Source organism: Hydra vulgaris, chromosome 07 (genome assembly GCF_038396675.1).
Source record: "Hydra vulgaris chromosome 07, alternate assembly HydraT2T_AEP".
Classification (NCBI taxonomy): domain Eukaryota; kingdom Metazoa; phylum Cnidaria; class Hydrozoa; order Anthoathecata; family Hydridae; genus Hydra; species Hydra vulgaris.
Genome location: NC_088926.1, coordinates 22,745,001 through 22,759,439, shown reverse-complemented (window position 1 = coordinate 22,759,439; position 14,439 = coordinate 22,745,001). Strand labels below are relative to the sequence as shown.

General features: G+C 27.8%; 1 protein-coding gene across 7 annotated transcripts in view; it reads right to left on the bottom strand.

Annotated features, from left to right (window-relative positions):
• LOC136082347 (uncharacterized) overlaps positions 1-14,439 on the bottom strand; it is a 448,050-nt gene that overhangs the window by 37,452 nt on the left and 396,159 nt on the right. For all 7 annotated transcript variants that reach the window (XM_065801362.1, XM_065801364.1, XM_065801367.1 and 4 more), the window contains 4 exons: positions 1,690-1,818; positions 1,221-1,349; positions 753-881; positions 284-412 (listed from right to left, as the gene is read on the bottom strand). In XM_065801362.1, the coding sequence (XP_065657434.1) occupies positions 284-412; positions 753-881; positions 1,221-1,349; positions 1,690-1,818 (516 nt within the window). The remainder of the gene's footprint in view (positions 1-283; positions 413-752; positions 882-1,220; positions 1,350-1,689; positions 1,819-14,439) is intronic.

Here is a 14,439-nt window from a genome sequence, read left to right as displayed (position 1 = left end):
AATAAACAAATTAGAGATTTTATTGACAAAAGGTCTGTGAGAGTAAATTTTATTCAGTAATATTTTTATTATAGTAATTTTAATGTTAAACATACTTGAAAATAAACTGATGTAAGCCAAATAAAGAATAAAATAAGTATATACTCAAGCAGCACGACACATTAACTGCACAAATCTGTGATTAGCCAAACGCAGTGACAAGTTTGGGTGAAAACTTAATATTTAGGTAATATAATTTTAATATTTACAGAGGTTTTAAGCATATTTTTAGTTTACAACTTACCAACACAGCTATCATTTTCTTTACTTATCAAGAATCCAATTTTACATTTGCACAAATAACTCCCAAAAGTGTTTTCACATTCTGAATTAGTCCAAGGACATCGAGATGTGTCATTACACTCATTGATATCTTAACCAATTAAATTTTATTAAAATTTAAGGTAAAAAAACTAATAAGAATAATAAATGAAACAAAGTAGAGATTTTATTGACAAAAGGTCTGTGAGAGAAAATTTTATTCAGTAATATTTTCACTATAGTAATTTTAATGCTAAACATACTTGAAAATAAACAGATGTAAGCCAAATAAAGAATAAAATAAGTATATACTCGAGCAAATACGACACATTAACAGCACAAATCTGTAATTAGCGAAGCGCAGTGACATGTTTGGGTGAAAACTTAATATTTAGGTAATATAATTTTAATATTTTCAGAGGTTTTAAGCGTATTTTTAGTTTACGACTTACCAAAACAGCTATCATTTTCTTTATTTATCAAGAATCCAATTTTACATTTGCACAAATAACTCCCAAAAGTATTTTCACATTCTGAACTAGTCCAAGGACAAGGAGATGTGTCATTACACTCATTGATATCTTAACCAAATAAAAAAAACTCTTTATTAAATCATAAATTTATTGAACTATTAACTGATGACAAATACAACATTTAAAGACACTACTTTTAACAATTTGCAGTAAAAATTTAGTATTTTCACATTTCAGAGTTTTATTTTTTTTAAGAAGAGGAAATACATTTATCACACATTCATCAAATACATTTATCACACATACATGAGATAAGCAAAGACTTTTATACTAGAAGAGCTTATATTATTAAAAGATATTCAAATATTTATTAAATATTTCTTTTACATTTATTTTGATTATTAAAAGACATTTTGTCTGCAGAATTGAGGTGTAGTAATAACTTACCAACACAGCTATCATTTTCTTTACTTATCAAGAATCCAATTTTACATTTGCACAAATAACTCCCAAAAGTGTTTTCACATTCTGAATTAGTCCAAGGACATCGAGATGTGTCATTACACTCATTGATATCTTAACCAATTAAATTTTATTAAAATTTAAGGTAAAAAAACTAATAAGAATAATAAATGAAACAAAGTAGAGATTTTATTGACAAAAGGTCTGTGAGAGAAAATTTTATTCAGTAATATTTTCACTATAGTAATTTTAATGCTAAACATACTTGAAAATAAACAGATGTAAGCCAAATAAAGAATAAAATAAGTATATACTCGAGCAAATACGACACATTAACAGCACAAATCTGTAATTAGCGAAGCGCAGTGACATGTTTGGGTGAAAACTTAATATTTAGGTAATATAATTTTGATATTTTCAGAGGTTTTAAGCGTATTTTTAGTTTACGACTTACCAAAACAGCTATCATTTTCTTTATTTATCAAGAATCCAATTTTACATTTGCACAAATAACTCCCAAAAGTATTTTCACATTCTGAACTAGTCCAAGGACAAGGAGATGTGTCATTACACTCATTGATATCTTAACCAAATAAAAAAAACTCTTTATTAAATCATAAATTTATTGAACTATTAACTGATGACAAATACAACATTTAAAGACACTACTTTTAACAATTTGCAGTAAAAATTTAGTATTTTCACATTTCAGAGTTTTATTTTTTTTAAGAAGAGGAAATACATTTATCACACATTCATCAAATACATTTATCACACATACATGAGATAAGCAAAGACTTTTATACTAGAAGAGCTTATATTATTAAAAGATATTCAAATATTTATTAAATATTTCTTTTACATTTATTTTGATTATTAAAAGACATTTTGTCTGCAGAATTGAGGTGTAGTAATATTTTACAGTACAATATTTAGTTACTTCTTGCAGCACTTTTACATGTAACATTTGTGCATTGTAAGTTACATTTACAATGCACTACTTTTACTTTTACTTTTTTTACTTTTTAGGCTTTTTTTACCTTTTATCTTAAAGTTAACGAGTTACTTTCGCAAAAAAATAAAAAAATACTTAAACTTTAGAGCAAACTGACAGTTTGTTGTTTCTAATTAGACTAGGTGGAATTCAATATATGTTTGTGGAACGCATGGGCAGGATTATAACCAAAAAAGAAATCATTATAATAAACGTTGTTTGAGGCAAACTTGATTTGTCTCATTTATAACCATCGAAATTAGCATTTTTTGCAGAGCATGTTTTTGCAATAATCTGGATGTTGCTGTAGGTAGCTGATTAAATCAGTACATGCAGAATTAATAGCAGGAGCAAAGGTCCATCCAAAGTTTATGACAGTTTTGATCATAGAAAACGAACAAAAAACAATTTATATAACATTTATTTAGTGTATTAGGTTAAGTTTTCATGTCAAATCACAGTAGAATTATAGACTGCTGTTTTAATAACAGCTGCTATTACAATATATATCCTCTAAAGGTCTTCCATCAATCTATAAGATATAACTGTGATATAAATATGGAGCATGTCCAAAATAAATTAAAACAAATGTAATAAATCCTCATAATCTAAATGTAAATCTTACAGTCTTTTACAATACAAATATTATTAATTCATAAATTAAATATACGCTAAAAATGTTTTATTCCAAGATGAATTTAAATAGTAATCAATTAAAGGTCAATCTTAAATGAATTTTTTTTTTCATTACATAGTAAAAAGTACTTTTTGAAACTCAAAAAAGTACTTTTTACTTTTTTAACAAAAAAAACACTTCCAACATACTGCACTTTTTTAGCTTTCTTATATAATTTGTTCTAAAAGCACATTTTACTTTTACTTTGTTACTTTTAGAGCCAGTACTTTTACTTTTTTCTTAAGTAACTTTAAAATGTAACAACTTCAACCATGTTTGTATGTATGATACAACTTGAAAATATTAAGCCTAAAATAAATTATAAATATATATTTTTATATTTTATATTCTTTTTTCACTATTACTTGATTTAGATAGAGATTTTTATATATCTTAGAAAAATTAAAGCAAACTATGCATCTGTTAGCCTGTTGGCAAAAGTTGCAAGCTCTATTAGCGGTATAAATATAACGCTCACAACATTTACTAACATTTTTTACATTGTTTCTTGGTCTAGAAAACTGTGTTCTTAAGTACAAAGTTAAATGAAAAACGATAAATAATAAATAAAAACTTATAACATATAATATATATTGTTAATTACCTCCAAATTTAAATTTATCAACAACCATAACAAAAAATTTAAAAGCATCGTTTTGTTTTACATATAAGAAACATTATCATCATTAAACAGCTTTTATTCTAAACACACATGCAATGTTAAAAAGCGTTACGCTGTACGCATTATAAGAACAAAATGGGGTATATACTGATGCTTATTAGGGTACGTCATACTAAAAAATGTTTGAAAATTAAATTTGGGGAGTGATTTTATTATGGGTTGGGGTAAGTTAAGCAATATTCAATCAAATAAATTTTAATTTTTTTTTTTTTTTTTGTAAAAATTAACTTGAAAAATGTAAAAAAGCGTATAAAAATGCGACTTACAAGCGTTAAAAAATACAACAAAAAATTAACAAAACCTTACTAATGTCTTCTAAAGTTTTGATTATCCAATTTTTAATAAGCCTATTTGTTGTTGTAATCTATGAATTATAGAACACAGTTACTTAGTACTTGTTATTTGCTTTGCGTTAGTAGTGAATTTCATAGTGTATATTTCAATATCAAAAAGTTGCAATATTTGTTGCATTTTATTTGTGGTTTTTCATTATAATTGTTTTCGTTTTACAGAAAAAAATAAATAAACTAGAATATTGTGTTATGGAGAATTAAAAATTGAAACAAACTAGACATTCTTCTACAACTAATTTAACTAAGTATCTTGGAGTTGGAAAAGATTGGTTGGAAACAGAAGTTCCTACACTGAGAGATGTACTAAGGAAAGGTCTACATATTCAGAAAAGTTTGCTTTTTTCTGATGATCTTGATAGATGAGTTTTTTGAAATGATATTATAATATAATATAAACGATATAATAAAATTTTAGTGGGCACAGGTCGTCTTATAACATCCATAGAACATCTATTAGACATCTTGACACCCGTTGGGCGTCTTGGACATTCAAAGGACGTCCAATTATTAGACAGTTCAAGTATTTCAAATGACAATGTTAAAACAGTTTAAATTTTATGTTTTTTTAGGAGATGTCATCTACCTATAAAAGAAATCTCAGTGGTATTGGCAGACTTGGTATTGAAACAATGGTCTCAATCCAATGCTTTGTTTAAGACCCCTGTTGTCATATCTCAAAAAATGCTGTCAGATAAAATTTCAACTGCCTGGCATAAATTTAGAGACATTTGTAATCAAAAAGAAACAAAAGAAAAAACTGACAAATTGTGGGAAGGTAAGCTGGACAAATTGTTGGATATAACAAAATGTAGGTGTAACATTTTACTTTATACAGATGAAAATTCTCCTTGTAAGGAAGTTAAAAATTGTTCTGCAGGAGTTCATATTTTATGCATTTGCTCTAAAGCTATCAAGTTGCCACAACTTGATTTACTATGGCTCAAATCTCAAAGAGATAAGGTTGGTAAAAATCAGGCTACCAAATATACCAACTAGACAAGGAAGAAACAGAAAGACAGGTTAAAGCAGTGAAACGTAAAATAACAGATATTGCATCTATAGAAAAAAAAAAATTTGATTAAAAAACCTCACATTATTACACAGGTTCAAATTGAAAACATCGAACACAAAGCTTATGAATCAGTGGGGCATGACTTAGATCAAGAAACTTTACCTGAAAAAATTATAGATATAAATGAAGAATCCTCAGAAGACAACTCCAATAACATCAAACAAAAAACTTCCCCATTTATTACCATTAAACAAAACTACATGAAGATCCCTAATACAGCACTAGCATCTCTTCGATTTGACATATCTCCTGCTGCTACATCTGCAATTGTATCTGCTTTTCTTCAAGATTTAATCAAATCAAGTTAATTGACTCCAAAAATGGCTAGTTTAGCATGTGATCCTGAGAAGATTTGGAAAGCCAGACAAGAGGTTATGGCTAAAACTAGAGTTTTGTCAGAAAAAATAATTATTGAAGCTCCTATCAAAGGCATATTTGTAGATGGAAGAAAAGATCCTACTCTAGTTTTGATTGAAGATTCAATTACTAAAGCGTTTTATCGAAGAACAGAAAAGCAAGAGAACATAAGTGTTACTTCTGAACCAGATGGAAGCTATTTGACCCATTACACACCTTCAAAGGGTCCAAACAAACCAGCTAAAGAAGCTGCAATCGGTCTTTATAACTGGATGGTTCCTAGAGGAATTGATCAAACAATAATTGTGATCGGATCAGATTCTACAAATTCAATGACTGGATCTAGTAACAACGGCGAATTATTAACTCACCTGGAGAAACTTATTGGAAGAAAATGTTTTTGGTCAATTTGCACGTTACATACCAATAAGCTACCTTTAAGACACCTGATTGCAAATCTTGATGGACCTACAAACTCCAAAGATGGATTCAAAGGGCCAATAGGCAAACTATTATCAAAAGTAAATCAATTAAAACGAATAGAAAAGTTTGAACCGATTAGACAGATTGAACCTTTAATTAAAATTACGGATGATATTTTAAAGACTATGTCAGCCGATGCTTCACTAAGCTACAAGTTAGTTTCTTGTCTTGAATCAGGTATCTTGAATCATTCATTTGTCAACAGAAAATGTGGCAATCTTTGCCATAACAGGTGGCTCACAACCGGTCAAGCAATTCTTTGGCTTTACATTAGTGACCATGGCCTGGAAGGTGATATTTTAAAAAATGTAAAAGTTTTTTCTCAGTTTGTGGCTCAAGTATACTTTCATATGTGGTTTAGAATCAAGGTAAAGCACTCTATTGTTGATGGGCCCCATTATCTAATCAAACTTCTTTATCTATTAAGAGGTCAAACAGTCGAACTTATGGATACTGTTAGTAAGTCTGTTCAAAATGGTGCATTTCATGCTCATTCTGAGTCTCTCCTTATTTCTCTTCTTGCAAGCTCATCAAATGAAAATAGAGCTTTTGCAGTCAAGATGATTATGAAAGTTAGGGGAGATTCAGAGCAAGGTGATGTAGGTGTAAGAAACCGAAAAAAACCTACACTTAACTTTGATGCTATGACTCTTCTTGAACTCATTGACGAAGTAATAAACAAATCTTGGAGCCAAATTTTACATGTAATATGACGAAAAAAGATTTATAAAAAGTAATTGATTCTCCTATGGAAGTACCTTACTATCCTCTCCACACCCAGTCTTGTGAAAGAGTTGTTAAACAAGTGACTGAAGCAGCAGCTGCTGTTTGTGGTTTTCAGAGGCGTGATGGTTTTATTAGAGCAAGAATAGAGCACAGAGATGTTGTTCCAAATCTGAAATCCAAGAAAGATTTAATCAAACTGTTTAGTTGATGTTCAAGCTTTATTTTAGTGAAAGTTTTATTTTCCATAAAAATATGTGTTTTTTTTAACATTTTATGTAATAAAAATATATTTGGACAAATCCGTGTGCGTCCACAGAACATTTTGGTGTTTCACATATAACAGTTGCAGGAAATTTATGTGCAGGTTTAAAATTTCAAGTAGCACTTTTTTAGAGCTCAACATCTTCACTCATGAGGGCAAATGAAATAAAAAGCATGAGCAAATTATTTCTGTGTTTTTATTTCCAGACTTTTTTGGTGCCATTTTTTGCAAAACATTCTCATTTGGCATAAGCATAAACATAAACTTAAGTTTAGAGTTGCAAATAGCTGAAGATGTTATGTAAAACATTTAAAAAAATTTTGTGGGTATTCATGGACAAATCTAATTCAAAACTCTAGTTTTTACCTAACTTGCTTGGTTTTTTAGTACGGTAAAAAGTATTTTTTCAAATCAATAGTGCATATATATATATATATATATATATATATATATATATATATATATATATACATATATATTTAATTTTTTTGTCTGGTAAAATGTTTTAATAACCATGTGTAATAATAATTGCTTAGAAATACCACATAATAAAATCACTCCCCAAAATGATTTTTTTTTTAATTTAAAATTTTTTAAAAGTATGACGTACCCTAATGTTTATGAAACATGATGCTTACTCAGCCCTCGGAATTAGGGTCGGCATTCGAGCTAACTGCTGACCTTTAAAGTGTTTGAGGTCGGCAACTTTTTGCCGACCTCATCTTTACGGTAAGACTTTTGTATCAAATTTTTTTTGCCGACCTGTTGCCGACCTTCAAAAGGTTGAGGTCGGCAAATTATTGCCGACCTCATTTTTCTTAATTTTAAGGGTTACTTACTATATAACAGGCCTTTCCAACGCGTGGCTTGCATATAAAACTGGAGGGAACATAGTTTTATATTTGAAAAACTAAAAAGCAGTTTTACAAAATAAATACGGGGGTAATTTTTTTGTAACAATAATAATTATATAGCATTAATAAATAATTATTATAAAATTAACAAAATAATTTTCATTTAAAATTTTATTTGATAAAATTAATTTAAGTTATATATATATATATATAGATATATATATATATATATATATATATATATATAAATAAATTTATATATATTTTAATATATATATCTGTATATATATATATATATATATATATATATATATATATATATATATATATATATATATATGCATAAATTTATTTATATTTGCATAAAATTTACAATAACCAAACACCCGTCAGTATTTTAATTAACTTCCCAATTAAAAAAAAAAGTTAGTTGAGAGGTGAAGGATTTAATTTAGTATTTTGAAAATGGTTCGTCAATGTTGTGTGCAAATTGCAAAGGCAACTACAATCCTCACAAAAGAGTTAAAAAGTCATTTAGACTTCCAAGAAACATTGAAGAACGAAAACGTTGGATTGTTATAATACTAAGAGATAATGTTCTTGATACTAATATCACCGTAGTATGTGAAAGACATCGGCCAAAAAACTATTTAACTGTTACTGATTATGGGAAGTTGAGACCTCGTGATGCTCCGCCAGTACTTCATTGCATAAAGCCAAACTTAGTTCCTACTGTACCCTTTGCACTAAGAAAAACATCAAAAAGTCTTAACAGTGTTTGCTGGCAAGAAGAGGATGAGTTAGCAATATTTAATTCACAAGAAAAAATAGAAAGTATTAATTTTTTATATGAAAAGTTAAAAACCAATGAATTTAATTTCGCTATTATTAATTATTTATGCAATGATATATTATATATTCAGTTTTTAGACTTTTTAAAGGAAAGTGCTATTCCTAGATTTCTTCTTTGCATAAATAAAGATCTCACTTTTGAAGCATTTCATTGTGGAGTTAAAATTAGTGCTGTGACTTTATCATCTAACCGAGTTTATATTATGAACAAATTTTCTCATATCCAAGAAGCATTAAGATTTTTAAATTGTTGTGAAATGACACCCAAAAGAGAAGTCGTATATCAACAAATTTTGTCAATAAATAAAACATGTATTGGGGAAAAAAAGTATCCAATTGAAACAATTGTGTAAGCATTTGAGTATTTTTCTCTTTCACGATCAGCCTACAATCGCATCAGAGAAGATTTTGAACTTCCAAGTTTACGTTCTTTAGGAAGAAATACATCTAAATGTAAATCTTTAGATGATACCACTTATATCAGACATATTTTCTCTAATCTTAGAGATAATAGACAAAAAACATGTATTTTACTTCTTGATGAGGTTTATGTTAAACCAATGTTGCAGTATCATGGTCGCATAGTATTTGGTAAATTAGTTAACAAACCTCATCTATTAGCAAACACAGTACTGAGCTTTTTGGTTGAAACATTGTTTAATGGACCAAAATTTTTTTACAATATCTTACCAGTTAAAGAACGTAATGCTGAGTTTCTTTTTCAACAAACAATCCTGATTCTTGATGCAATTAAAAATAATGGAGGCAATGTTGTTGCTATTGTTTGTGATGGTAACAGAGCAAATCAGAAGTTTTATAACATTTTTGAAAAAAAAACAAGGATGGTGTACTCAAGACAAGATTTTTCTTTCATTTGATTATGTTCATTTATTAAAAAGTAAACGTAATAACTGGATCACAGAAAAATCTCAAGAATTTGAATTTTGTATTGATTCGGGAAAAAAAAATTAGCACGGTGGGTTAATATTATTAATTTGTACAAGCTTGAAACGAAAAAAATTGTTAAAATGTCTAAATTAATGGAAGTTTCTGTTTATATAAAGCCAATTGAAAGACAAAAAGTTATCACTTGTCTGCAAGTGTTTTGTGATGAAACGTTGTCAGCATTAAAATGTCATCCACACCTGCATGAAAATAAAGGGACGATTATTTTCATCTCTAAAGTTGTTGAATTTTGGAAAATTTGTAATGTTCACAGTCCATATGCAGACATTTGTTTGAAAGATTCTAATTGAGCTGCTATTGCTTCTGTTAATAATGACAATTTAAGCAAACTTTCTGCAATGGGTGATTTTGCAATACAAAAAAAACAAACAGAAAAAGAGTCAAATTACTAACAAGAGACACTGCTAATTGTTTAGCTCAGACCTGTTATGGTTTGGTTCAGTTGTCAAAATATCTTTTAGATACAACTCATCAGTATGTATTATTAGGAAACTTTACAACAGATCCATTAGAAAAGCTCTTTGGAAAATTAAGACAAGGCTTAGGAGGAACTTATTTTATTTCCGTTCAACAAATTCTTGAAAAAGTAACTATATAACGTACAAAGTTGCTATTAAAGTTTGAGAAAAGTTCAAATGTGTTAGCCAATCTAGGTTCAAATCACTCTTGTCCAAATGGAAAATTTTTACCAAGCGAGGGTATTTGCAACATTATTGACAAATTACCTGCTCTATGTGATTCATTGACTGTTGATATTAAAATACCATTAGTTTATATCGCTGGGTACATTATTCGTGAAGATGAAAGTCCAGAGGACTCTTTTTATTGAAGCGTATGGAAATTTTGTACAATCAAGAAGGTTTAACAATTCCTGGTGACAAAGTTTGTCAATGGGCAACATTCTTTTTTATGAAGTATATAACGACACTTGTCGGTCATCACTGTATAACCTCCTTATGATTCTATCAGAATTTTATTCATTAGCTATGCAAAGACATCATAGACTAACAATGACAAATATTTTATTTAATAATTATTGTCAACTCTATTCACCTCGTTTACACAAGGAGCCAAAGCAGAAGTTGATAAAACTTAGCACAAAGTAAAATGTTTGCAATGTTTTTAACAAAAACTGTAAAATAGTGTTTAGTAAAATATCTAAAAAGCTTGTGTTTACTTTTTGTTCTCTAAAGATTTTATCTGTTTTTTCTCAAAAATTCTATTCTCTAAGAAAAAAAAACAAGGTCTTATTTGTTATGTTCTGACAAGTAGTTTTTATTTTATGCCCTTTTAATTGTTCATGATCCATATTCGTTATTTTACGCGCAGTCATATAGATGTTTTTAACTCAGTCGTGAAAGGGTTAATACTTAGTGGTGATTTCTTTTGACTCTGAAAGAGCTCTTATGCCTTGGCATACTATTTACGCACTTTGAGATCAATGCTTTAACATTTGGATCTTGATGCCATATTTCAATCAGCCGTTCTGTGAGTTTCTGCTTACTTGTTAAATGCAAAGTTTGCATTTTGAATGTAACAAGCACCCACAGATTTACAATAGAAATCATATCTGGAGAATTGCCAGGCTAATCTTGTAGCTCAATACTGTCACCAGCGAAAAAAGTCGTTTTGGACTTTGAAGTATAGCAAGGAGCACTATCTTGCATAAAAACTATTTTTTCACCATTAAGAAATCACTTCAGTACCTGTGGAATAAAGCTAGTCTGTCAGACAGTCTTGTACTGATCCTGTTATATCATCCCTTGTACAATGTAAAGTTGACTGATACCCCTGCTCAAAATGCATGACCAAACCATTATAAATGCTGAGTGCTTTACAGTGTTTACAATTTATTTTAGCTTGTGTTGTCTCTTGGTCTGTGGCAGGCAAATGTGGCTTTGTCTTCCAAAGTCTCAAAGATAGATTTATTGTTGAATACAACCTGAATGAAGCAATAAATGTTGATGTTTTATAATATTTCAAATATTATTAAAATGAAATGGGATAAAATAATAATGCAAAAACAACTTTTAAAAACTTGTAGTATTAAAGTATTAATTGTCCTTGTTATAGGAGAAAACAAATGGAAAATTTATCTTGTTCCAGTCATCTTGAGAAAAAAGAAGAATGTTTCTAAGCACATTCAAGACGTTTTTTAATCATCGTGGGTGTAAGCTTCGGCTTCCTCAGTGGCTTTCTACATTCTACAAGTCCAAACATTTCCATTCTACATTCTACAAGTCCAAACATCTACATTCTACAAGTCCAAACAAGTCCATACATTTCTACAACTCCAAACTCATAACTTCTCCTTCTTAAAAAGCAAAGTGAAATTTTGTTTCCTTGGTCTTTAAAAACATTTTTCAATTTTATTACCACTATCTTACAGTTTTGCGTCATAAGTTTTTTTATTTTTCAATCATCTCTAGCACTTGTAGCTCTTTTTCTGCCACAGGAGCCTGTTTTCTGCGCTTCTAATTTGACCTCCATTTTAAGTTTAGAATTTGTTCTTCTGACGGTAGCCTTAACAATTTTGACAACTTTGGCAATATTTCTTTAGATGTAACTTAGAATTAGAACTAATTATCTTACGGAGGAATAGCTACTTCTGCATATTTACGAGGGAAAACAGCACTAGCTTTTTCCATTATTAATCATAAAATAACTCCAACATTAATTAAGTTATTGAATGACTAAGTTATATGACACAATAAGAAAAGCAACTTAAAAACAACAGAAATTTTATTATTTAAATAGTACAGACAGTCTACAATAATGCAGGTCCCTGAGGAAGACATATTAACTGAGTTATGACAAACAAAATTAACTAAAAGTTTTTAATTTTACATTATTAAAATTTACTATACCTTTCATAAAGTTAAAAAATATTATTAAAAAGTATAAACATTTAAAAAATAAGCAACAAAAAGTAAATAACATAAACCCCTAACTATTGAAAAAATCTAAAAAACTAACAAAATATTTCCTTTTTTGAGTCCAGCAATTTAAGTAGGTACAGTACCTACTCAAATTATTAGACTCAAAAAAGTCTCTCTCTCTTTCTCTCTCTCTCTCTCTCTCTCTCTCTCTCTCTCTCTCTCTCTCTCTCTCTCTCTCTCTCTCTCTCTCTCTCTCTCTCTCTCTCTCTCTCTCTCAATGTATGTATATATATATATATACATATATATATATATATATATATACATATATATATATACATATATATATATATATATATATATATATACATATATATATATATATATATATATATATATATATATATATATATATATATATATATATATATATATATATATATATATATATATATATGTCTAATAATTTGAGTAGGTACCATACCTACATTATAAAAGAACTTTCTTTTATTTTTTTCTTAATAAATAAACAAAGTTTAACATATATGTTTAAAATACGTTCCAGTAACTATTAAACATATGGTAACTATTCCATTGAGACACTGCTTGCATTTTTAAAATGATCAAAATTTAGAGTTTTGTTTCTGCTAGTGGTGGTAAAAACCGCTTTAAAGTTGCTCAAATAGTTAATTTACTCAGAAACATTCAAAAAGAACAAGCAGCGGAATGTTGTGATGGATAGGTTATATTTTAAGGTTTTAAATCGTTTTTACAGATCCAATTTTTTCTATTGATTTTTACATATTTTATGCAATCAAAATGACTGATGTTAACAAAGTTTACCCACTGTCAGATATAAATATCAAGTGTTTACAAATAAATGCAATTAATAAAATAAAAAAATTAAGTGGCTTTATTATTATGCATCGACTGCATTTTTAAATCATTGATATTTTTTGACTATAATTTAAAATTGTACGCTTGTAATATCAACAATAGTATCATAATATACATTTTAATAACTTATACTTACAATATTTATACTTATAAATAATTATAATACTTAACTTATATTTACAATACTGATAAAGTACTTATTGATATAAACATTTGCATTTAAACTTTAATTTTAAAACTCTAATTTAACCTGAAAACTTAAACATAAGTAACGATCATTAAAAGAAGATAACAGTTGTAATATAGATAGTCATAATCGATATTATAACTATTATCATATGCCTATTTACTATAAATGAGTTATAAAAAGTTGAACACCACTTTTGTTTTCCATAAGTTTGTTTTAAAATGTTGGTATAAATATATAAAGTTCCCAGTAAAAGGAACAAAATTAGGTCCTAGATGATGTGTACTATATGTAATATATGTATCTTATATCTTATATATTTGTTATATGTATCTTGTATTTTGCAGCATGTTTATAAATATTTTTGATTGGTGGACATTTGCATATTGATATGAGTAAAAGTGACTTCGACAACTTGAATGTATTTTTGATTAGTATTAGCAGTGATAGGTCAGTAAATCTAATAATAATAATAATAATAATAATAATAATAATAATAATAATAATAATAATAGTAATAATAACAATAATAACAATAACAATAATAACAATAATAGCAATAATAATAGTAATAATAATAACAACAATAATAACAATAATAACAATAACAATAATAACAATAATAGCAACAATAACAATAGTAATAATAATAATAATAATGGTAATAACATTTAATTATTAGAATTATTGAGAGATTTATGCATTATAGAACTGCATGAACTGCGAGGACAAATATAACGATTGGAGTAAATACAACCATTGTTTATTACAAAGATAATGTAAGAAAATATATTTTTAATATAAAGAATATTGGGCAAAAGTCAATATTTTCTTAAGTATTAAAATATTGTAAACAAATGCGTATTATAAAAAACATGTATTCTAAAATAAAAAAAATAGGTATTGAAGTATAAAAAAAACACATGTATTATGATAAAGTATATAAATCAAAACAAGTGTGTTG